This window comes from Panthera pardus, unplaced genomic scaffold (genome assembly GCF_024362965.1).
Source record: "Panthera pardus isolate Hobbes unplaced genomic scaffold, ASM2436296v1 HiC_scaffold_27, whole genome shotgun sequence".
NCBI lineage: Eukaryota > Metazoa > Chordata > Mammalia > Carnivora > Felidae > Panthera > Panthera pardus.
In genome coordinates this window covers 123,015,664-123,041,445 of record NW_026526843.1, presented here as the reverse complement: position 1 = coordinate 123,041,445, position 25,782 = coordinate 123,015,664, and the positions used below count along the sequence as shown (strand labels likewise).

Below are 25,782 nucleotides of genomic sequence, written 5' to 3'. Positions count from 1 at the left end.
TCCTCTGGCATTGTGGAGCGTTAATTTTGTTCCTGATAGTAGGGTCACGATGCTGGTTTTTGTTCTGCTTCTCAAATGCCACCAGGACTCTGCATCCCAATCTCAGGCTGGTCCTGATTCTCCTAGCCCTTCTATGACTGCTCATCAGGCTGAACGGAAGCTTCTAGGCTCTCTGATCACCATGCTAGGCTTATTTTAGCTCAGGCTCTCTATTCAGGTACCTCCTTGTGCCAAACCTTCCTATGGCTCCGGTCCCACACTGGCTAAATTGGGCACGTCTCCAAGAACAGTGGTTTTCAACCCTGGCTACACATTAGGCTTCCCTGGGAGGCATTTGCTTGCTTGTCCTTTCCTAATAATACGGATGCCAGGAATTAGTATGCTGATTTTCTTTCCTTTTTTTTTTTTTTTTTTTTAATTTATTCTGAGAGACATATAGAGAGCAAGCAGAGGAGATGCAGAGAGAGGGGGAGACAGAACACCAAGCAGGCTCTGTGGTGGCAGCACAGAGCCCAAAGAGGGGCTCGAACTCACAAACCGTGAGATCATGACCTGAGCTGAAATCAAGAGTTGGATGCTTAAGCGACTAAGCCATCCAAGCGCCCCTCGCATGCTGATTTCCTATGTCATTGTCCCGCTTTCCTTCTCCCAGTCTTCAACGGTGCTAGTGGGTGGGATGGGCTTTCCCCCTTTGCACAGGCAGGGACTTGCCCTAAATTATATCCCCATTTCCCCGCATCTATGGGGAGCCTATCAAAATTAGCAGTCCTCAGATCATCACGTCACCTAACGAGGAGGCCACAGCCCCAGAGGCTGTGCTGAAGACTTAGGCATGATGGTGCCTCCTAGTTTGAACATGCAGAGAGAGAAGGGAGGAGGCCCCAAGTCTAAGTCATGAGAATCCCCATTTCCTCGCTGGGTGCAGGATGAGCCTCTAAAGATCCGGGGAAAGTACGGCTGGACAGCTAGCTTCACTTCTCACTCTGTTCATGGAATGTCTTTGTGAAAATGCCTACTGTGAACACCTGTGAGTGGACAGCTATCCTTGACTCTGGTACTGGGGAAGCAGCACAGTAACACGGTCGACAAATGAATCCTGGCTCTGCTAATGGTCACTGATCTCAAGAAAGTGAGCCTCCTGGGGGCGCCTGGGTGGCGCAGTCGGTTGGGCGTCCGACTTCAGCCAGGTCACGATCTCGCGGTCCGTGAGTTCGAGCCCCGCGTCAGGCTCTGGGCTGATGGCTCGGAGCCTGGAGCCTGTTTCCGATTCTGTGTCTCCCTCTCTCTCTGCCCCTCCCCCGTTCATGCTCTGTCTCTCTCTGTCCCAAAAATAAATAAAAAACGTTGAAAAAAAATTAAAAAAAAAAAAAAAAAAAAAAAAAAAAGAAAGTGAGCCTCCTCCTGCTGGTCAGCCAGCCTTAAAAGGTGGTGCCGCTGTAGGGACTCAACTCACGGCGTTCTTAGGAATATTACCTGCATTGGTATTCCTAAATTGCTTGAGAGAGGCAAAGTGCAAACACCATGCGAGAGTGTGTTAAATAAATAAACACAAATACAAATTGGACAGCACTTATGTTTTCCCTTAACGACATAAAATACAAAGCTAATAAAAAATATATTCAGAGGGTTTTTGTGTTGCACAAGGTACCACAATGATTTACGATTCTAGCAAAGAAAATAAGAGGCATGAACCAAATATCAGGAATACGTGTAAATAATGGAAACATTCCATGATTTCAATAATTACATGCCAACACGTAATGAAAATATAGCCTGGGTGGGTGTTAATTTAAGTACTGTAAAAGTGTGGTCGCTGATGTGCTTGACTACATTGTTACCAAAGTATTTATCTTCTAAAAATTAAGCAAAAATGTTATTTTATTTTATTTTTCTTTATAACATAAAACGAACTTAAATATTTGTGCTCACAGAATGGTGAAATTAAGCTTAATCACATGTAAACGTTATCTTATGAATGTTTCTTATTTTTCTTTTTAACGTTTATTTATTATTGAGAGATACAGAGAGAGCATGAGCATGGGAGGGACAGGGAGAGACACACACACAGAATCCGAAGCAGGCTCCAGGCTCTGAGCTGTCAGCACAGAGCCCGACGCGGGGCTCAAACTCACAAACTGCGAGATCATGACCTGGGCTGAAGTCGGACACTTAACTGGCTGAGCCACCCAGGCACCCCTTATGAATGTTTCTATACACTGAAAAATCCAATTTTTTCCTAAAATGGAAGAAATATATGGTCACCTTTGGATTTGAACTAATTTCCTAAAATTTGAAGTACATGAAAAATAAATAAATAAAAATAAAGTTTGAATAAAAAGAACCATTCAGGGATGAAGAACTCAGTAACTGAAATTAAAAGTACACTAGAGGGAATAAATAGTAAATCAGAAGCAGGAGAACGGATCATCAACCTGTAGGACAGAGTAATGGAAAGCAACCAAGCTGAACAGGAGAGAGAAAAAATAGAGAACTCCCATCAAAATGTACCCAAGGTGCGGGGTGCCTGGGTGGCTCCATCGGGTAAGCATCTGACTTCAGCTCAGGTCATGATCTCACACTCTGTGAGTTTGAGCCCTGCGTCGGGGTCTGTCCTGACAGCTCAGCCCGGAGCCTGGAGCCTGCTTCCGATTCTGTGTCTCCCTCTCTCTGCTCCTGTCCTGCTCACGCTCTCTCTCTCTCTCTCTCAAAAATAAATAAACACTAAAAGAAATTTAAAAAAAAATCTACCCAAAGCAGTTCACACCAAGACACAAGTAATTAAAAAGGCAAACAGTAGGGATAGAGAATTTTCAAGCAGCAAGAGAAAAGAAAGCAGATACCCACAAGGGAAACCCCATAAGGTTATCGGCTGATTTTTGAGCAGAAACTGCAGGCCAGAAGGGAATAGCAGGATATATTCAAAGGGCTAAAAAGAAAAACAAAACACAAACAAACAAAAACCTGCAACCAAGAATACTCTATCCAGCAAGGCTCTCACTCAGAATAGAAGGAGAGATACAGGGTTTCCCAGACAAAAGTTAAAGGAATTCATCGCCACTAAACCAGCCCTACAAGAAATGTTAAAGAGGAGTCTTTGAGTGGAAAGGAAAACCCATAGGAAGTAAGAAAAGTAGAATGTACAAGTATTTTTTACATCCAAAAAAATAAATTGATGAAAAGTATGACACTACATACCTAAATTGGGAGAGGGAGTAAAAATTAAGTCCTTTTAGAATGCGTCCAAACTTAACCAACTTAACCTAGAGTGCTATATGTATGTCATATACAAACCTAATGGTAACCACAAATCAAAAAATCAGTAATAAACATGCAAAAAATAAAAAGAAGTAAAAGTATATCACTAAAGAAAGCCAGAAAAATGTGAGAGGAAAGAGTCAAAGGAAGGAGTAGAGAAGAACTACAAAAAACCGTAAGCCAGTAACAAATGACAATAAATGGATATCAATAATTACTTTGAAAGTAAATGGACTAAAGCCTCCAATGAAAAGACATAAGTAGTTTGTATGAAAGCACAGAACACCCCAAACAGCCAAAGCAATCTTGAAGAAGAAAAAAACTGGAGGTTATCCAAATCCCAGCTTTCAAGATAAAGTACAAAACTGTATTAATCCAAGTAGTATGGTACTGGCACAAAAACAGACACATGGGTCAACAGAACACAATAAAGAGCCCAGAAATAAACCCACATTATATGGTCGGTGAATCTTTGACAAAGGAAGCAAGAATACACAATGGGAAGAAGTCTCTTCAACAAATGGTGCTGGGAAAACTGGACAGCAACATACAAACAAATGAAACCGGACCCCTTTCTTACACCACACACAAAAATAAACTCAAAATGGATTAAGAACCCAAATGTGAGAGCTGAATCCATAAAAATCCTAGAACATAGCACACGTGCTAATACCTCTGACTTTGGCCATAGGAACATTTTTCTAGATATGTCTCCTGAGGCGATGGGAAAAAAAGCAAAATTAAACTATTGAGACTACATCAAAATAAAAACCTTCAGGGGCATGTGGGTGGCTCAGTCTCTTGAGAGTACAACAGGTTGTGATCTCTGGATTCGTGCGTTTCAACCCTACATCCAGCTCTCTGCCGTCACTTCAGAGCCCTCTTCGGAACCTCTTTCCCCCTCTCTGCCCCCCGCCCCCTGCTTGTGCACATGTGTGCACGCTCTCTCTCAAAAATAAGCAAACATTAAAAAAATAAAAATAAAAATAAACAGGTTCTGCACAGCAAGGAAACAACCAACAAAAGTAAAAGACAACACACCCAATGGGAGAAGATATCTGCAAATGACATCCCTAATAAAGGGTTAGTATCCAAAATACATGTGAAGAACTTACACAACTCAAACACACACACAAAAAAACCCCAAATAATCCAATTAAAAAACTGGCAGAGAACCTGAATAGACATTATTCCAAAGAAGACATCCAGACGGCCAACCAACACATGATAAGATGCTCAACATCACTCATCATCAGGGAAATACAAATCAAAACCACAATGAAATATTACTTCACATCTGTCAGAATGACTAAAAGGAAAACACAAGAAACAACAACTGTTGGCAAGACTATGGAGAAAAGGGAACCCCTGGGCACCGTTGGTGGGAACGCAAACTGGTGCAACCACTGTGAAACATATTCTGGAAGTTCTTCAAAAAAACCAAAAACAGAGGGGTGCCTGGGTGGCTCAGTCAGTTAAATCTCCGACTTCAGTTCAGGTCATGATGTGAGAGCAAGTGAGTTCAGGTACTGCACCAGGCTCTGTGCTGACAGCTCAGAGCCTGGAGCTGGTTTCTGATTCTGTGTCCCCCTCCCTCTTCATGCGCTCTCTCTCTCTCAAATATAAACATTTCTTAAAAATTAAAAATACAGTTGCTATATGATGCGATAATCCCACTACTGGGTATTTACCCAAAGAATACAAACAAGGTTGTGAGTTCGAGTTCCATGCTGAGTATAAAGATTACTTTTAAGACTGACCTGTAAAAAAATACAAAAACATTAATTCAAAAAGATATATGCACCCCTATGTTTATGGCAGTACTATTTATAACTGGCAAATTACGGAAGCAGCCCAAGGTCCGCCGACAGGTGAATGGGCAAGAAGACGTGGTCTGTATACAATGAAATAGTACTCACCTACAAAAAAGAATGAAATCTTGCCATTTGCAACAAGAAAGATGGATCTGCAGAATATAATTCCCAATGAAGTAAGTCATAGAAAGACAAACACCATATGATTTCTTTCTATGTCGAAGTTAAGCAACAAAACAGGGGCACCTGGGTGGCTCAGTGGGTTAAGCGTTCAACTCTTTGTTTCGGCTCAGGTCATGATCTCCGGGTTTCATGAGGTCGAGCCCGTCACCAGGCTCTGCACTGGCAGTGTGGGACCCGCTTGGGATATTCTCTCTCTCTCTCTCTCTCTCTCTGCCCCTCTGCCACTTGCCCTGTCTCTCTCTCAAATATAAATAAACTTAAAAAAAAAAAAAAGGTAACAAAACAAATGAACAAAGAAAAAGAGACAAAGTAAGAAAAAGATTCTTACATACAGAGAACAAACAGGTGGTCACCAGAGGGGCAGTGGGTGGAGGGATGGGGGAAATAAGTGAAGGGTATGAAGAGTAGTTACCATGATGACCACTGGGTAATGTACAGAATAGCTACTGAATCACTGTATTGTGCACCTGAAGTTAATCCAGAACACTGTATGTTAACTGTACCACAATTAAGTTTATTTTTTTTTAATTTTTTAATATTATTTTTCAGAGAGAGAGAAAGAGAGAGAGAGAGAAGGGGAGGGGCAGAGAGAGGGGGAGACACAGAATCTGAAGCAGGCTCCAGGCTCCGAGCTGTCAGAAAAGAGCCCGACATGGGGCTCGAACCCATGAACCGTGAGATCACGACCTGAGCTGCAGTCGGACGCTTAACCATCTGAGTTACCCAGTGCCCCAAGTTTTTTAATCAAAATTGAATTAAATAAATAAAATTTGGAGTATATGTACGTGAAGTTAAAGGAAAATTACACTTCAGAATCACAAAGTCTTTTGAAGACCCTTAAACTGATGGTCCATATGGAGTGTGTTCTACATTTATAGTTGCTTTTTGAGATGTGAATCTGCAGCTACTCGAGGACGACACTATAAAAAGCTTACTTTCTTAATATGGCACTTTCAAAGTATGCCAAGAGTGGGATAATGTACTCCAAGGTGAAGAGAGAGAGAATAAGGTACTGGAAAGAAAGCCTGGTGCTTAAAACGACAACACAGGTACAGCTAATTGCCTTCCATGAGAAATTTACAAACACAAAACAAGTATGAGGCCAGCACACGGGAGGTAGACTTCCCTAGGTGATGGGATGTTGTCGGAGTGACCTGAACTTGCCATCTTTCCTACGAAGAGAATGGATTTTGTGTTTTCATTATTTTAAGTACGTATGCCCACAGGGATCTAGGACAGTTCATCAGAACTCGGGGATGTTTTTCCCCTGCACGGAAAATTGCATCAGTCCATATAATTCAACAAATACTACCCCGTCGTGCTCCCACATTTTCCTAGTTCCTGCTCTGTGGCATGTGTGCTGAAAATCCAAACCATAACAGGAGATCTTGAACTTACAACGGTCTTTTACATGTCAGGCTGGGTCCTTTCAAAATTTCACTTTGACTTCCATTTCAGATTGTTTTTTTATAAATTTTTTTTAATGTTTACTTTTGAGAGACAGAGAACAAGTGAGGGAGGAGCAAAGAGTGTGGGAGACAGAGAATCTGAAGCAGGTTTCAGGCTCTGAGCTGTCGGCGACAGAGCCCGATGTGGGGCTCGAACCCACAAACCATGAGACGGTGACCTGAGCCGAAGCAGGATGCTTAACCCACTGAGCCACCCAGGTGCTCCTCATTTCAGATTGCTGACCCATTTTACCTGTTCATTTTGTAGTTTTCCAAACAGGGAATCCATCTGTATAGTTGGGGATGTCACTTTTATCCTAGAAATTTTTGAAGTCGTTGTAAAGAATGTTTTTGAAAGTTTGTGAATTGTGTATCTATTTATGGTTTTAAAATAAAATACAAGATGTTCAGTGAGCACTCACTCAATGGCAACCACACGCTTTTTCAAAGTGCTTGAAAATTAGAGATGAAAAGGCATTTGGAATTGCTTCTTATTCTGCAAAATGTTTTTGGTAGAAGGGCATTGTCATTTTCGTCATTGCTGTCAAAAACAAACATTTGCTAGCATCTATTTCTTTAACGCTAAGTGTAAGGTAAGATCTTGCCTGGGATGCCTGGCTGGCTCAGTCAGTTAGGCGTCCAACTTCTGTTCAGGTCATGATCTCACAGTTCTTGAGTTTGGGCCCTGGGTGGGGGTCTATGCAGACAGCTGGGAGCCTGGAGCCTGCTTGGCATTCTGTGTCTCCCTCTCTGCCCCTCCCCTGCTTGCACTCTATCTTTCCCTCTCAAAAATAAATAAACATTAAGATCTTGCTACAGCTCTGAGCCCCACACCTTCCTACAGGGGAATTTATCACAGGGAAACATTTCCATCCATTCACCTGACTTGATGAGCAACACCCCAAATATCCCATATAACTCAAAAAAAAGCCAAACAATACCATAGCTAATTCAGTGCTTAACAACATGTATGCCAAGTAATATCTACTGTACATTCAAACATAATTAATACTGCAGCTAACCTTTGAAGGCATCAAACATCACAGCTGTGTTCTTATTTCTTTGGGGGAATAGTCACAAGATGACTATGTATTGTGCAGTTTTATCTAGTCGAGGAGTAAATAAATTTTTCCCGTCTTATATAGAGATCATACCTGCACTTTCACTTGTGTTTAATTCAACAGGTATTTATCGAACACTGCAGTGGATACATCGATGTAGACTGCCAGCCTCTTCCTAAGGAGGGGGGCCCAGGCAAGTGCAGACTTTGGAATGCTTCCATCTACCTGTCCGTTTCTTGCACGGCACATGCTCAGTCACGTCTGTGAGCATCTGTGCTTTGTCTTGACATATTTTGTGCATCTGTTAGCGAGATGTATCCTAAGATATCAGGTTTTTTAGGTCTTGGAATTGACAAATCCTTTTTCTATACAAATTAGTGGCAATTGCTTCTGTGCCTCACATCATTTCAGCTAAGGAAAGATTTCATAGGGAGTTTCCACTTTCAGATACCAGGAAATCTGTAGTACAATTTGCTGCTCACAATTACTGTTCCAGAGATATGCGGATATGCATGTGATAAAAACAGAGTCTTTTTCTAAGTCTGAAAGGAAGACAGTAAAGGAAGAGCTTTTCCACTGATAGGCTAAGGGGATGTGGGGGGGGGGGGGGGGTCACAGCAGCCTCTTGGGGATGCTCTGCCTGTGGAATGAAACGAAATGAAAACTGAGTGCTTGATCCAGCCATACCTGCAGGTAGCCCTACCTCTAAACTTCTACATTATTTTAACCAGCAATTCTCTTCCTGCTTAAGCCAGTTAGATTACCTGAAACATGCCCACTAAAGATGCCCAACTCTTATACTTACTAGTCTATACTTACTAGATGCCAGCAAAAGCAAGAAGCACCAGTCTTTCCTACCAATGAACTCTGAACACTGTGGAAGCAACTACATCTCTACTGAAATAAAAACTTATAAAGGGTATGGCAACACCTCGTGGACCAACAAAGAGGAGGGTATGGTGAATACTGAACGATATAATGAGGCAGCAGCACCTGATTTAGGCCTTGAAGAATAAATAGGGCTTAATAAAATAGAAAAAAAAAATGTGCAAGGACATTCCAGCAAGAGAAAAAAAAAATTAAAAAAACAGTGAACTAAAGGTTTTTTAAGTTTATCTTAAGATTTTTCCCCCTAATCCCTAGCGCAGTCCTTGTCATATACTAAACACTAAATAAAGTTTATTCAAAGAACAAAGGCATAAAGATAAATGATTACCAAAACGATTTCTCTGAGTTAAGACCTTGCTCACTGACATACATCGCTCCTACTGGAAATTATGTTCTTTCATAATAACCTACTTTGTGACACAGCTTCCAGGAAAAGTAACCAGAAAGAGTTACTGCTGTCATTGATACATGGAGAAAGGGCAGCTTTAATTACTTGCTAGACTTGCTTTTTTTTTTTTTCTTCTTTGCCAGATATAAACAAGTTCTCTAAATGCCATAAACAAATCTATAGGTCACATTAAAGACTTCTACCATTTTTCAGTAAAGTTTTAAGTATCTAAATACAAACACCAGTTACAAATTCCGGCCAGAGAAAGAACTGAAGGAAGAAACGAGGTTCTGAAACCTTTGGTTGCCAAATAGCACAACCCTCAGCACCTAATGAGAGCTTACTATGTTATTAATTCATGTTTGTACATGAGCACTTATTAATTCGTTTTTCCAACCGTGTAGGACAGATCTGTGTACCAGGGGTGTTTTCGTCTGATGGGGATCTCGGCTGATAATCTCTGCGTCTGTGTGGATATGGGAAAATGGTTTTCTTTCTAAATTTCCACCCATTATAGGTGTTTTCCCTTTCCCCATTGTTGTAAAAGTTATACGAGACGGTGTTTATGAAGGACCAGCATGTCAAGGGAGGTCAATAAATGAAGTAGATGCTCAGGAAAATAAGGCATTTTGCAAAACCAAAAGAGACTGAAACCCTTAGTTTGTCCTCTTGAAATGAGGTGATTAGATAATTGGATGTTCTAGCAATTAGGGTGCTTCTTTTGCTAACAGCAGCAATAATACAGAGGTCTGCATTAAAATACAGCATTTTGGTAAAATTAATGAAGCTGAAGTCACGAACGTGGACATTCTGCTTATCATTCAACAATTTCACTTATTTGACACTGACGTTATTTCCCTAATGATCTCCTCCACTGCAAGAAAACCATTTGAAGGCTGGCAAGAAGGATGCTATCCATCCACCTGTAGGAACTGTGGACCACGACTGTGGCCAATCAAGGGTAGAGCTGTTTCGCAACAAAGTATACGGGGCAGCAAACACAGATCTTGTTTCATTGGGCTTTCCAAGATATTTATAACCTTGGGGCGCCTGGGTGGCTCAGTCCGTTGAGCAACCAAGTTTGGCTCAGGTCATCATCTCGAGGTTTCTGAATTCAAGCCCACTTCGAATCCTCTGTCCCCCTTTCTGTGCCCCTTCCTGCTTGCGCTCTCCCAAAAATCATTATTATTTTTTTTTTTTAATTAGGACTCGGTATGCATTTGGTGCCCCAATTCCACCACTTCCGTATCAAAGATTGAAACCTCTTTGCAACAAAATATATTTTTAAGTATGCAAATTTTCAAACGTCTCCTGCTCTATCTTCTGCTTATGTAGAATATCAACCACAAGTAGTGTAATTAATTCCGACACAATAGTAGAAACACTCAGAGAATCTTCACCATCCCTATTTGTCAATGCAAATGTATAACATATTGGGAATGTGTTAAACTAGAAGGAAGCTTAAATTTTTTTTTAATTTTTTAAATGTTTATTCATTTTTGAGAGACAGCGAGTGGGGAGAAGCAGAGAGAGGGAGACACAGAATCCAAAGCAGGCTGCAGACTCTGAGCTGTCTTCCCAGAGCCGGACACGGGGCTTGAACTCATGGACAGCGAGGTCACAACCTGACCTAAAGTCAGACGCTTAACCGACTGAGCCACCCAGGTGCCCCCCAAAATTTTAATTAAATAAAAGCTTATAAACAAGTGTTACATTTTAAAAACGTCTTTCATAGCAACTTGATATTTAATTTCTATGCCATACAGACAACTTGATATTTAATTTCTATGCCATGTTTAGAAAAACGTATATATTGTTAGATGCATCCAATCATAAATAAATCACACTTAAGAATGTCTACTTTGGGTTCTTATGGTGTCAAAGAAAGGCCTTTTGTTATATACATGCAAAAGAAAGAATACGTGTATATTGCACATATAATTCAAATAGTTTTTGAAACAATATTCTCCCATTTAGAAAGGATTCACCCAGTGCTCTTTCAAGGCATTAGTTTTTCCCGCAAATTTCTAGTAAAGAGAAAACAGATGCAACGGAGGAAGTACGTCTGTTAGTGACACTGTCTTGTTTGCAGGACGTAGAAAGTGAGTTCTAAGTACCTCAAGAAAGCAAACAGAAAAGGGTGAGTGCAATGGGGGAGTGACCCACAGACGGTCACTGCTGCACCCACAGGCTCAAGAAATGCTGTCACGCCTACCCCTGGTTGTGTCTTCCCCAGCCCTGGTTCCCCTGAAGTCACGTTTACGTGAGGGCTGGCTCCCTCTGCCATTCATCGATGACTTCACGTCCTTCCTCAGAGAGAGGGATCCCTGGGAAGGGATCCAGTGTATCTCCCTGGGTTCGGATGGGACGTTCTGTGCCATGACTGCAAAAGTGCCCTTCTCTGAATTCTGCGGTGCTCTCTAAACAAGGGGACGCTTCTACGAGGCACGGAGGGTGTGCTGACATCATCTACCATTAGGACCTGACGCCCCCATGGAAAGGGCACTGCTGTGAGCTCCAACAGTGTGGCCACACTGCCCTGAAATCAGTAACAGTGTGCAAGATTCTGGGAGGAGGTGACAGGGGTGATGAGTTACCAAAAAGGAGAGAGGACAAGGCTGTTGCCAGGCAATGAGAGCCAGTCCCACAGAGGTATTAACATGCGGTAAGACGCCAAGATGGGAAAATGACATCACAGTACACGGAGAGTGTGGGAAAGAGCTCAGAAGGTCCCGGAGCTTGCAGCCATGAGTTAACAAGGCATACGGGAACCAGAAGCCTCAGGATGAAGGCTTCCAAGATCAGGCAGGTGAGATGAGGCAAACAAGGCAAAGGGCCCCCAGGACAGAAAAGGTATAGGGACAGGAAGCCTCAGGATGAAGGCTTCCAAAGGTGAGGTAATCAAAATAACCAGTCAGGGCAGAAGTGCCCCCCAACTTAGTACAACAGCAGAAAGCTGGTCTTTTTTTGTTTTTTAAGTTTATCTATTTACTGAGAGAGAAGAGAGAGAGAGAGAGGGGGAGAATATCCCAAGCAGGCTCCGCACTGTCAGCACAGAGCCCAATGCAGGGCTTGAGCTCACGAAACATGAGATCAAAACTTGAGCCACAGCAAGAATTGGACACTTAACCAACTGAGCCCCCCAGGCGCCCATGATTGCTGAGCTTTCAAATCAGCTGCATGAGAATATGCTTCACAGGAAGGAAGGACCACAATAGGTAAAGAGGACTTTAGAGGAGGTTGCCCTGAGCGAAGCTAATTAGCAAAAGTCAGTGCCTTGTTGGCCCTGAGGCAGCATGCTGTATTTGTCTCACCCCCTAGGCCGGCTAAGACCAAGAGACAGGGCGCCTCATGACTGCCGTTAACAACCATCTGCCCGGCACCAGGATTTTGTTTTGTATTGACCCAAAACCCTAACACCGCATACCTTCAAGACCTCCTTTCCCCCACGCCCATGAGTTAATGTTCACGGTTTCATCGTCTCTTTGTGCACGTCCATCACGCTTGTAAAAATAATAATAGAAACGGAGCCAGGACCCTTCCTCAGGGCTCTTGTCTCCTCCTGGACATTACCCTCTTTTGCAGTTCAAGCCTGCGTCCGCTCTCTTGCTGGACAAGACAGAACTCCAGAGCCTATGACAGGAGAGTGGACTGGAAGAAGAGGGTAGACTCAGAAATACTGAGATGACGTCCTGTCCTGGGGGCAGAGGTGTGACAAGTACCCCTTACCCTGTGCTTTTCTCCGTCTTTATGGCACAGTTGATAAAATGCTGTGGGAGGACGCTGGGCACAGGGAAAGGAGAGGCGGGTCTCCACCTGGGCTTTCCTGCCAGGTGCTCCCGTGGGCGGTCTCTCCGAGGGCAGCGTTTCCTTCCCTGCAGCTGGGCGTTCACATGCCTGCACAGGATCAGGTCTCTGTAATTATAAATCAACCGCCTCCCTGTCCGTACAACCGGCATTTCTGATGAGGGAGAACTCCATTCTGCTCAACTCTGTAAGCCCTGTACCAGCACAGTATCTGTAACACAACGTATGCTTGACGAATGTTTGGTGAATGGCTCAATAAACCAGTTCAAAACTAAATTACAAAGGAAAATAGAGAAGCAAAAAGAAGCAAACGAACTGGTAAAAAATGTTCTTAAAGGGCAATTAAGTTACTATATACTCACACGAGTAATTCACTTAAATGCAACAACCCAAAACACATACTTACTGATGATGCACCCAGTGTTAATGGCCTTTAAATTATGAAAACAAATGTGAATGGGTCTTATATTGTTCCTTACCTTGGGGAGCTGAATTTTTTTTTTAAGTTTATTTATTGAGAGAGAGAGAGACAGAGAGAGAGAGAGAGAGAGAGAGAGAATCCCAAGCAGGCTGCACACTGTCAGCACAGAGCCCAATGCAGGGCTTGAGCTCACGAAACATGAGATCAAAACCTGAGCCACAGCAAGCGTCGGACACTTAACCAACTGAGCCCCCCAGGCGCCCATGATTGCTGAGCTATTCGAATCAGCTGCATGAGAATATGCCATGGGGTAGAAGAGAAAAAGGAGACTAGTTTTTAAGACAGTTTAAAACGGTAAGAATTAGGGGCGCCTGGGTGGCTCAGTCGGTTGGGCGTCCCACTTCAGCTCAGGTCACGATCTCGCGGTCCGCGAGTTCGAGCCCCGCGTCGGGCTCTGGGCTGATGGCTCAGAGCCTGGAGCCTGCTTCCAATTCTGTGTCTCCCTCTCTCTTTGCCCCTCCCCTGTTCATGCTCTGTCTCTGTCTCAAAAATAAATAAACGTTAAAAAAATAAATTAAAAAAAAAACAAAAAACGGTAAGAATTAGTATATGTCCTGCCGAAGCGAGCACTAAAACGGTAAGAATTAAATTGTGCAACTTTTGGAACGCTTTTGCCATGACACTTAAATGGCGAGGAATCTCACTCACCAGCAGGTGTGGTAACAGCGTGGGATCTCAGGTTTCCTTTAAGCGAAGGCTCCCGTGGTCATGCTGCTCATCCAGGCTGCCCAGTGACCAAGTTTTCAGCACGCTCTGAATCAGCCTGCCGACAGTGCTCACACACAGGGAAGAGTTGCAGTCTCACCACCGCCCCAGCCTCTGGCTCTGGGGACTTTGTCTCTCCGGGAACTGGCAATGCCACCACGTCACCTGGAGCCAGATCACCCCACCAGCTACACCAGGGTTTCACAAGCTTCAGGGTGCATAGCAATGGGGGCAAGGGGGAGCAGGGGGCTCTTAAAAGGCAGATGCTGCTTCAGGACACCCGATAGGAGGCCCAGGAGCCTTCGTTCCTAGGACGCTTCCTGGAGGATGCTCTCCTGGCAGAACCACCCTCCACCACGCTCACGGGGCGGTGCAAGGAAGAAAGAAGGGAGAGCTCGTCCTCCCCGATTTCCTCGACGTACACTTCACCTTCCCGAAACTCTAAGGGCAGTGAAAACCTCCTCACCTAACGGAGTCGCACTAGGCTTAGACATTAGGGTGTCTTCAGGACCCCCGCTCGCTCTCAGAAGGCTATTTAGGAGCACGAACACCAAAATCTGCGCACTCATCACATCCGGGGCTCTGGCTTACAGTTAGCGCTGTGGGCTCAGGTCCTGGCATCCCCAGTGCCGGAGGAAGAAAAAGCCCAACGTGAAGGCCATTTGGGGAGCCCCCCCCCACCCCACCCTTCACTTTCGGGCCAAGACACTGGCACATGTTTCAGATTCTCCTATAGTAGCTGCGGTCAGGGTAAATCTGTCCTTCGACAAAGGGAACCTGGAGAACCTTCCACCAGGAATTCCAGCCTCGCTTATTCTCAGATTAGACAGAAGCTGGCTCGCAGGGGATGCCAGCGGCTTGGCCACCAGGTCTCAAGTCTATCCGGAGCCAGCAAGCGAAACAGAGGCCATATACTGAAGGCCCGTGCGCGAGGGGCACGAGCTTTACGGTTTAGCACCAGCTTTACGGTTTAGCACCAGCTTGCACGTCAGCATCCCACTTTGCAGGTTTGTCAGCGGAGAAGTTCCCGGGGGTGAGGCAACCCGCGCAAGGTCACAAAGCCTAAGGAGCCTGAGGCTGTGCACGCTGCCCCAAGCCACAGTCCGGCCTTTCCAGCAATGCCTGCAGAACAAGTAGAGAGGGGCGCTGAAGAGCAGCCAGGCGGCCGGCCACAACGCCGCCCGTGGACCCCGCCCTTTGGGCCAGCAGGACCGCCCCTAAAGGGGAAGGGGGAGAAAAGGGGGAAAACCACTTCCGGGGGACAGCCGCGAAGAGGGCCAAGCACTTCCGGTGCGTAGCGACTGAGGGTCGTTCAGGGTCAGTGAGCTCGCAAGCGAGGGGGTCGGCTAAAAAGTGCAGAGGGACTACAACGCATCGCTAGGTATGGGAGACAGCAGGACTGGGGACGAAAGTGTCGCCGCTTACCCGCGTCCGGGGACGCCCGGGTCAAGCGTCCGAGTGCGCGCCGCCATGTTGAGTCCAGTGGTTTAAATAGCGTGGGCGGGGCCGGGGGAGGCGGGGGGAGACCTGCGTCAGCCTGACGGCTTCAGCGCCGCCCGCGTAGCTCCGCCCCGACCCCTTCACGAGACCTTCCTGGGCAGGCGCGCCGCGAGCGTGGGCCAGCCCTGATGGGCGGGGCCTTGTTGAGTGACGGCCAGGCCCGCCTTCCGGTTAAGGGGGCCGCTCAACATGGAAGTGCCTCAGGCCTGCATTGGTAGGGCGGAGCTCAAGGCGGGCGCGGGGCGGGCTCCAGGCTCTGGAGGTCGCTCCTCCGGGTGGGTGGGTCGGAGCTGGGCCCCAGAACCCCGTCTGGTGGGACGGCGATCCCCACGCCACCGCCCCCTGGCAGCAGACAGAAGCACCCTGGGGCTCGACTGCGGTTGGGCTGAGCCTCCTCCCGCCCACAAGGGTGGTCTCAGGTTCCTAAATTCGAGGCCCAGGCCAGGTGCCTCATTCGAAGGCCCCGGAGTCGTGGGGGGGGGGAGGGGTGCAGAATGGGAGTCCTCCAGGTGAGCAGCGTTGTGGCTGCTTGATTTCATCCACGTGGTGAGGCCAGGTGCACTGAGCCTTCACGGAACACTTCTATCGTTCACTTTATCACAAGCAATCAAGGAACGGGTGCGCTTCACATATCTTGGAGCCTTCAGTTGCCCTTGCCAGTCATGACCTTAGTTTGTCTTGAGAAACTTGGTGATGAAAATGTATGGCATTAATGAATAATCGCTCATTGCCTTATGGAATAGTCGTGGGAATCAGTATTTTTTTGGTTTTGTTCTGTTTTGAATATATGGATGCTTGCAGTGGAAATGTGGGGCAATGGGAAGGGGGACTTTTGAAATGTAGTGATGCATTTGCAAAGAACACATGCACCCTTAGGAATTTGCTAGTATATGCCGATTTTACCTTTCACTATAGCAGCCCTGTCTCAAAAGTACAAAGGTCAAAAAAAAAAAAAAAAAAAAAAGCCTTGCCGGTTGTAATTTGACGTTTCTTGCCGAGTACTTGTACATTGCATAATATATGTGATGAATAAATATGGAATGTTGTCATTTTTTTAATTAATAAAACTATATTGAGTCAAGGGGAAAGGGGGAAAAGTTCTCCTGAAAATTTTGAGTATTTAATTAGACTTTAATTGAAAATACTGTGCTTAGCACAGAGAATTATATATTTAAAGAAAGCCTTGGAATGATGACTATCCTAAGACTCAAGCCATGTGGAATAAGCTATACCGATTTACAGCATTTTTGTCTTTTGTTTCGTCAATTTCACAGCTCGAATGAAGCACATCAACCTGTCCTTTGCAGCATGCGGGTTTCTGGGCATTTACCACTTGGGGGCAGCATCGGCACTTTACAGACATGGCCGAAAGCTCCTGAAGGATGTCAAGGCCTTTGCAGGGGCTTCTGCGGGATCCTTGGTTGCTACCGTCCTATTAACAGCACCAGAAAGAATAGAGGTAATTAAGTGGTAACTAGGCTGTGTTCCTCGTCAGGAAATTAAGACCGAACCACAGAGATGAACGTTAGCTGTGCTAAGTTAACTACAGAGAAATAATCCTTTGCCTGGGTAACAGAAAAGGTTAAGACTTTTCTTTAAAAATTTAATTATTAGGGATCTGTGCTCTAGATTCCGGGAAGGATTATTTGGGGTGACAGTGAGACAAGGAAACAAAATGCCTTTTTTTTTTTTTTTTTTTTTACTCTTGAGTATTTAGTCTTAAGATTCCAGCTCGGTTTCTTTCAAGCAAACAATATTTGTTTTATCTGATCATGAGAACACAGGGCCTGTTTTCAAGGCCCTGAGCATGTGGCCGATAACGCTTTGTTCGCTCCTATTGACAAACAGTTGTATAAATGAAAACGTGGGCCAATAATTTCTATTAAGTGGAATGATACAGGGGTTTTATTTGTTTTTCATTCTCAGTCAGACACCATGAATTTCAAGCGATTTATCCAGAAGTAATGAAAATAAGCTTCCATTAGGCATTTCACTTAAGGCATTCTATGTGGTAAAAATGTGTTTTCTGCTTCTGGACAGCAATCATGCATCTGCTGACTGTGAGAGCGGTCTTTGTAGGTAGAGAATATCACATTCATTCCTTCCTTACATACTCTAGTGGCTTTAAGCAGTAATCAAATAATAATTAACACATTCATGCACAAGAATAAATTTAAGTCACATTTAAAATTTCAAAACTACAAAATTTTAAACACCCAAAATCTTGTTCTCAAATCGATGACAAGCTTCTTATGGAACAGAAGCTGGATATGAGGCCATTTGGAAATACGCTTCTTGTCTTCCCGTCTTTATATGGTTGCTTTATTGGTAACGAGGAAGGTGATGGAAAACTGTATACATGGCACAGAATGAGAACCTGAAGGCAGTGAACATATAACTAAGGTGTGAAAACCCCCTAAGTTGGCAGAATCCTATGGTTTGGATTGCAAAGTAGTTCTATTCCAGAACTTTTTGAGGCAGGGGTCTACTAAGAGATTGTTTCCTCCTCCCTGGTGCCGTCTTTTCTGTAGGTGGGGCAAACCCCCAGCTATGAAATTGAGTAGGCTTGATTTTGAATCCTCAGAGTTTGAAATGTTTTAATTGTGGGGTCCGGGGTGGCTCAGTCTGTTCAGTGTCCAACTTCAGCTCAGGTCATGAGCTCACGGTTCATGAGTTTGAGCCCCGTGTCGGGCTCTGTGCTGTCCACGCAGAGCCTGCTTTGAACCCTCTGTGTCCCTCTCTCTCTCTGCACCTCCCCTGCTCACTCTCTCTCGCTCTCTCTCAAAAATAAACATTAAGAAAAATGTATTAAGTGTGATTTAGAATTAATGTGATTTGGAAATTCTGCCATAATACTGGCACTTAACTGAAATTCTGTGATCAGATATTGATGTTTTATCTGGATTCGAGATGTGATATCATATTGAAGCTAGATTACCTGTTCTATGTTTTTTCAATGAATTGGAAACCCATCTTACCGTCTAGTTGTGTTGCTGTGATTGGGTTGGTTGGTAGGTTGGTAAAGGGGTAGGACTTACTGGGTGTTCACACTGGAAGGTGGAGAATGATTCTCTGTATTAACCTAGAGCATCCGCATTTCTCCTTTTTCAACATAAATTTTCAGCCATGTGGTTTAAGGTTATTTTATTTCTCTTCAACACTTGAAATACGCCACCTGTAGGGTCGCTTTGAGTTTTTTAGCACACTGTTTTGTACTTTAGTCACATCCGTGTTAGCTCAGCTCTTGCTGACGGTTCCTCGAGCTGTGTGGTGTTGTGACAAATATGTGAGTAATTAATCCAGTTCAGAGCGTATGCATGTATAATTAAGAGGAGCACCTGATGCTGGGTGTATTTTAGGCGGCAGGCAAATTTAGATGTTGATATGTAAGAGCTCAGTGCTTCAAGCCTTTCCTCAGCCCTCACAGTTTGCCAGGCACAGTGTTAGCACACAAAGTCCATTCCTTAATAAGTTTCCATTGTGATCAGGGGTGTGTGTAACTAAAATTAACATAAGAAAGGAGGTTAGGTGGGCCGTCCAGCTTAGTGGTGGGCCGTCCAGCTTAGTGGAAGGAGCACACACTTGGGGGGCCGTCTCTCGAGGCGGCTTCCTGACGGCGGCCCGCGTCCACTCCCACTGCCGACAGACCACCCACCTCACAGCACTTCTGCTGATTTTACCCAAACACAACTCTGATTCTCTTATTCCCTCGACCTTCCCCCCACCCACCCGCCCGCCACTCCCGGCTCTCTTTTGACTCAGCATAGGATCCAGATTTCTAAGCATGCTTCCCAAGGCCCCAGGTGACTTAGTCCTCACACGGCTCACTGATGATGACCTTCAGGTCAGTGTCCCTTGCTGGCCTGTGCTCACAGATGTCTCTGTCTTCCCCATCTATTCCCATCTCCTGTCCAGCTCCTACACATGTCACACGCTGTGGGAGGCTCTGGTTAACGCTCACTGTATTACTTTTCTTCTTGCTGCTACGATAAAATGTTTTAGTGGCTTAAAACAGCACACATTTATTCCCTTCGAGTTCCGGAGGTCATAATTCTGGAAAGGTCTCGCTGGACAAAATCAGATTGTCAGCAGGGCCGCGCTCCCTCGGGAGGCTCCAGAAGAGAATCGGTTTCCTTGCCTTTTACGGTTTCTAGAAGCAGCCTGCATCTCTGGGGTCACAGCCCCTCCCTCGCTCTTTCACCTTAAGGACGGCACCTTCAGATCTCTCTAAGGCTGATACTCCTGACAGCCTCTTTCACTTACAGGGATCCTTGTGATTATACTGGCCTCACCTAGGCAATCCGGGATAAGGTCCCGTCTCAAAACCTTTAACCACATCCGCAAGATTGCTTTGCTCCGTGAGGAAACATGCACACAGTGCAGGGACCAGAATGTGGACGTCTTTGGGGATGAGAGGCTTCATTCTGCTTCTCCCGCCTTCACGGCGCTCTCACAGTGCTCTGGGCCCCACACACTGAGGCACCGCTATGTCTCATGAGGGCAAGGGATCTCTGTATCTCGTTCCGGCTGAGTCCCAGTGCCTCGGACCCCATCTAGGTTGCTTAATGTATGAATTAATAAAGGAAAGACCTGGTTTCAAATCCGACTCTGGAGGATTTTTGCTGAAAAATTGAGAAGGAAGCTTAATCTTTCCAAGCCTCAGTCTTCTTACCTGTCAAGTGGGGTGATTATATCCATCTTGCAGGGTTATGTGAGCATGAGCTGACAGACACTGCATCCGTGGATACCAGCACATTAGACGCACCCCGCTCCCCAACTCCACGCCCCTCAGAGACTGTTACAAACAAATACCAATGCCCGAGACTCGACTCGAAAGACAAACGGCAGTGACCATGACTCCCCTCTCGGTCGTTCACGGTATCATTTATAATCAGTACTGTCACAGTCAGACTGTTCCAGAGGCCATAGAGTTGGGATGGGAGAGGAGGTCAGTTGTGTTGGAAAAACGTGTAGCAGAATGGGTCCTAAATGAGCATCAGAATTGAGACTTCAAGGATTCCCCAGATGTGGCTGAAGCCATTTGAACTCGTTTGAAAAGAAAAGAAGGGGGGAAAGCAAAAAACAAAAAGATGGGATTTTGGAAAACACAGAGCCTGCCTGGGGACTAAGAACGATGGGTGAGGGCCAGGTCAAATGGGGATTCATGTACCTGTGAAGGAAAGGGGCCCCCCAAACTCTAAGGGTTGGGTTTACAGGGTGTAGGGTCCAGGGTTCCTTGTGTGATGGCCACAGCATTCTGGAAAAAGAAGGAATGTGTTGTCGTTATTGTCACTTGGAAATCACAGGGTTACCTATTCATTTTCTTTTCCAGGAATGTAATGAGTTTACCTACAAGTTTGCCGAAGAAATCCGAAGGCAGTCTTTTGGGGCACTAACACCCGGCTATGATTTCATGGCCCGATTGAGGTATACCTCTGTGTATAGAACATTTCCCCCAAAGCCTGTGAAGACGCAGTGTCGAGGACACTCTGTGTAAACCGTGGCAGGCTCAGCACAGAATCCTCCCTTCGAAAATATTTACAAGGCGTTCAATAATTCAAGGTGAGTGACACGAGTCACTTTTTCTTCTTTAGAAGCGGAATGGACTTGATTCTCCCTGCCAATGCTCATGAGCTGGCCCACAACCGACTGCACGTATCTATCACCAACACGAAAACCAGACAAAATTACCTGGTCTCAAAGTTTTCCTCCAGGGAGGACCTTATTAAGGTAACACAGCCGCATCTCACGTTTGAGGCGTTCGGCGAGTACTGATTTAAATACTTCTCCCAGCAGTGAGCATCGCCACGTTCTGTGGATCCAGGTTTCACATCACACCTGATACATGATGCGCACTCAACAAATCATGTGTTTGGGGATCGATTGGCCAGTGTCCCCGGGTGTCACACAGCGTCACTTGGGTGCAGCTGAGCAGGGTGGGTGTACTCAGTACCTTGAAATGACGTAGCTGGTAGGGAAGACAGGGAAGACAGATGTGATTACTGCCCTTTTACTCTTCTGTCAAGGAGGAGAAAGGGATAGAGTTTGCATGACCTGCCAGCGGGAATGCCCTCTGGACCCCAGGTCTCTTGGCTTTTCAGTGTCCTGTCCCATTGGATTCTCCCATTTTGTTTTCATGCTTTTCTATGCAAACGCATTTGAAAGTTGCTCACTGGTGGATTTATTATGTCCGGGAAATACTTTGGCTAAAGTTGCAAATAACAGTGTGCTTGCTAAGGTAATACATCAAATATTTGTAAATTGGAAAGAGTGCACTTTTCTTGCAGAAGCTGGGCAGTTTTTTTCCTTTCCTTCCCCCTTTGTGGGAATCATGGCCAGCTCTGGATGACATGATAGAGGATGTGTGTTTGGTTACAGCAGTGGGCAATGGATTTGGAGCGACTGGTAAAAAAAGTTCCGCCTGAATTACATGATAAATGCATTGATTTTTACTATCGAATCATACTGTTCGAGTTTTACTGTGTGAATGATATAATTTGAAATACCTAATGAAATGTTGAACTGACAAGCGAAATTACTTTGTGACTTAATAGATTAGAATATTTTTACTTGCTGTGCTGACTGTGCTAGTCTCTCGCTTATAAATGAATAGTCTTTCTATCTTAGAAAAAGACATTTTTCTATAATCTCACAGAGCCTTGCAAAGTATAAAGGGAGAAACTGGTCAGTGCACACGTGAATTGTCACAATGTGCTGATGCCAGTACAGATACAGGAGGCTGTCAGTGTGTTAGAAGACCTCTTCTGGTTTGCACGGGAGCAGGACCGCAGTCGCTGTGTCATGAAACAGGTGGACTTCATTCCAGTCACTTCCTCCTCATTGCATCTGTCCTTTGCCTACCCTGTCCTCACTGGCGGAGCCCTGGTGTTTCCTGTCTCCCGTCCTACCTTCTTTATCCCTGTTCACCCGCTGCGGATTTTCCTGCTTTATGACTTCATTTTTACCGTCGGTCTCTCTCCACTAGAATGTAAGCTCTGCGTGGCCAAGAGCTGCTCTGTTTTCTCCGCTCTCATAGTCCCGGCACCTGGCACGGCTCAGTGAGTGACTACGCATGAATACGTAAACGAACCGCAGGGGCATCTGTCACAGTGGCCTCGTTTACGATGAAAGAACAAAGAGTCTGGATCCTCCATGTAGAGTGACCTTTACAAAATAACTTAGCTGGGGCACCGGGGTGGCTCATTCAGTTAAGCTTCCGACTTCGCCTCAGGTCATGATCTTGTCGTTCCCGAGTTCGAGCCCCACGTTGGGCTCTGTACTGACAGCTCAGAGCCTGGAGCCTGCTTTGGATTATGAGTCTCCCTCTCTCTCTGCCCCTCCGCTGCTCGCACTCTGTCTCTCTCTCAAAAATAAATAAACATTAAAAAAAAATTTAAAAACAAAATAACTTAGCTGGTCAGTGGCCCTGCTGGGAATACAGCCCAGGTCTCCAACATTCTACGTGATTACGTGTAGATTATCATATGGTGGATAAGATTATCCTCCTCTGAATTACTTCTTTTTTTTTTTTTTTAATTTTCTTAAGTTTACTTATTTTGAGAGAGAGAGAGAGTGCAAGCGGGAGAAGGACAGAGAGGGGAGAGAGAGAATCCCAAGCAGGCAGAGCCTGACACGGGGCTCGAACTCACCAACCACGAGATCATGACCTAAGCCAAAATCAAGAGTCAGACGCTTAACCGACTCGGCCACCCAAGCGCCCTGTCTCTCAATTCCTTTTATGTGGCAGTGTGTTTGGCTGAATAATGGCCCCCAAAGATGTCCACACTCTAATCTCCAGCACTTGTGAATGTGTCACCTCACGTGGCAAAAAGAATCTTATAAATACAATTGAGGTAAAGATCTAGAAACGGGGAGATGATCCCAGATTATCTGGGGGGATCCAAACTAAGTCTGTGAGTCCTTACAGATGGAGATCTTTCCCGGATGCCAGGCACCATTGCTCGTTCTGAGCCTTAGAGCCCTCTTGGAAATAGAGCACACACATAGAGGGCGCTGTGGCCGCTCCCCTCCAACAGCCAGCAAGGCACAAGGGGACTCCTGTCCAGCAGCCTATGCAACAGAACTCTGCCAGTATGTGAATGAGCAGGGAACACTCCCCCTGCAGCCTCCCAGAAGGAGTGCGGGCCAGTCCCAGCTCACTTTTAGCTCCAGGAGAGATGCCGATCACTCGACAGCATGAGGACGGATTTGTGTTATTTTAAGCCTCTCAGTTTGTGGTAATTTGTTACAGTAGCAACAGCAACTATTGCAGTAAGTAAACATGATTTTTTTTTTCCATTTCCTTTGTTTTGGATAATAACTATTCAGAGAATTGGTGTAATTACTTGAGTTCATTGAACAGAAGAGAAATAGTTGACACAAATGTGTTACATCTTGTAAGGAGAATAATTGAATAATTAACATTTATCCTAGGTTCTACGAGAAGCATTTTAAATGTTTAGCTGAATGCTCTAACCTTTTTCAGAACGGAAAATAGGAAGGATAGATATTTCCTTGATGGTAGACAGTGACTGTGAAATGTCTGATATCCGTGCCTGGAATACTTGGGAAGCATTTGGTTCCGGAGTAGGACCGGCAGAGACTACACGAGGAGAGGAGAAGACTCGGGGAGGGGGAAGAAAGCCCGCTCCCTTCTGGGTGGGGACGTGACCAGCTCACGTGGTCTGGGTAGCAAAGAGGCCAGTGGTGGAATGCTCTGAGAAGTGCCACGTGCAGGGTGGCCCTTCTGACCACGTAGAGCCGCGGGGAAGGAGAGAAGGAAGCTCAGAGACAGCTTTTCCACTTCCCTCACGGGGAGACGGGGAGACAGGGAGCCGCGAGGCCTCCCAAAGCCAGGAGGGGAACCAGCCCCACGGTGCACAGCTGGTCTCCTGGGGGCCTTGTATAGCTGGGTCTGAACACAGCCTTGGGTTTGCTTCCTGGGTTTTTAAGTTTATTTACTTATTGTGAGAGAGACAGAGGCAGGGAGAGAGGGAGAGGGATGCCAAGCAGGCTCCGTGCTGTCAGCACAGAGCCCGATGAGGGGCTTGATCCTACAAAGCATGAGATCACGACCTGAGCTGAAGTAAGAGTTGCACGCTTACCCGACTGAGCCCCCCCAGACACCCTACCATGTTGCATCTCCCACCCATTTTATCATTAACTATTTATTCCCTCACCAACTAGGGCTTTTTTTGTGTTTGTTGTTGTTGTTGTTAATGCTGGGCTCCTTATTATCCACCAGCTGACTGCCAGTTCTCATTACGGAGCGGGTGCCTGTGTAAAAGTGTGCCCGCGTGGGCGCACACAGGCCCACCTGGAGTATTGCATGTTTTATGTGCATCTCCCAGTGTTTCTACCCCGGTCTGCCATTTCCTGGCAGTGTCCTCTGGGGCTAATTATGTTGGAGCCTCAGTTTGTCCAACCGTGGAATGGAGGTGAGAAGTCAATCTGTGTCACCATGGACAGCACATGGAATGAAGCATGGAAAAGGCTGTTTCAGCAGTAAAGCCCTGCGTGCATGTTGGTTAAAGCCAAAATTCAGTAAATGTTCAACAAATAAGGCACTCAGCCACACACGTGACCGGTTAACATGTCCGTATGAGTCTGTTGTCAAATTTGAAGTGTCACCGCTTTCTTTCTGGGGAGTACAATTCACCTTTGCTTACATATTGCTTTTCTTACTTATCATCTGCGTTCACGCACAGTGTGCTAACCTAAATCTATAACATCTCAGGAAATGCATTACTACCCAGTTTTGCCACCTTTTGGCATTTAATTTTACACCTCTTTACCATTAGCTTCGTTTTATAAATTTGCTTTTGTGCGATGACTCATACTTAACTTTCATTGGTTAACTCTGCATTTAGTTGCATAAAAGATTACTCTTTGATTTGATATCTGTGCTGATAGATTATTTTCTGCGAACCTCCGTTAACCAGTTATGTGGTCCAAAGATTCCCTTAGCGTTGGATTTCCATAGTGTTCTGCATCTTATGTCCACAGTGATTTAACTCAGTGCTGTGGTCTGAATGTTTGTAGCCCCCCCCCCCTACTCCAGTTCAGACAGTGAATGCTGAATCCCTGACGTGATAGTGCCAGGAGGTGGACCTTTGGGAGGTGAACAGGTGATGAAGGTAGAACCCTCCCACCTGGGGGATCAGTGCCCTGATAAAAGAGAGCCTGCACAGCTAGGTCATGCTCCCTGCCTCGTGAGAACACAGCAAGAAGCAGGCTGTCAGCAGGCACTGAC

General features: G+C 45.4%; 1 protein-coding gene and 1 long non-coding RNA gene across 11 annotated transcripts in view; one reads left to right on the top strand and one right to left on the bottom strand.

The window, feature by feature from the left end:
- LOC109248269 (uncharacterized) overlaps window positions 1-15,529 on the bottom strand; it is a 411,435-nt gene extending 395,906 nt beyond the window's left edge. For 3 of the 5 annotated variants that reach the window (XR_008418362.1, XR_008418364.1, XR_008418361.1), the window contains exon 1: window positions 13,974-14,988. This is a non-coding gene — a long non-coding RNA (uncharacterized LOC109248269). Of the gene's footprint in view, window positions 1-13,973; window positions 14,989-15,455 lie in introns of those variants that run through there. The other 2 variants (XR_008418363.1, XR_008418365.1) reach the window with 2 other exon arrangements.
- PNPLA4 (patatin like phospholipase domain containing 4) overlaps window positions 15,043-25,782 on the top strand; it is a 30,745-nt gene continuing 20,005 nt past the window's right edge. The window contains exons 1-4 of one of the 6 annotated variants that reach the window (XM_053891893.1): window positions 15,043-15,320; window positions 16,805-16,989; window positions 20,863-20,957; window positions 21,125-21,260. In XM_053891893.1, coding sequence (XP_053747868.1) covers window positions 15,149-15,320; window positions 16,805-16,989; window positions 20,863-20,957; window positions 21,125-21,260 — 588 coding nt within the window. In that variant the 5' untranslated portion in view covers window positions 15,043-15,148. Of the gene's footprint in view, window positions 15,412-15,624; window positions 15,745-16,037; window positions 16,149-16,804; window positions 16,990-20,862; window positions 20,958-21,124; window positions 21,261-25,782 lie in introns of those variants that run through there. The other 5 variants (XM_053891892.1, XM_053891891.1, XM_053891894.1 and 2 more) reach the window with 5 other exon arrangements.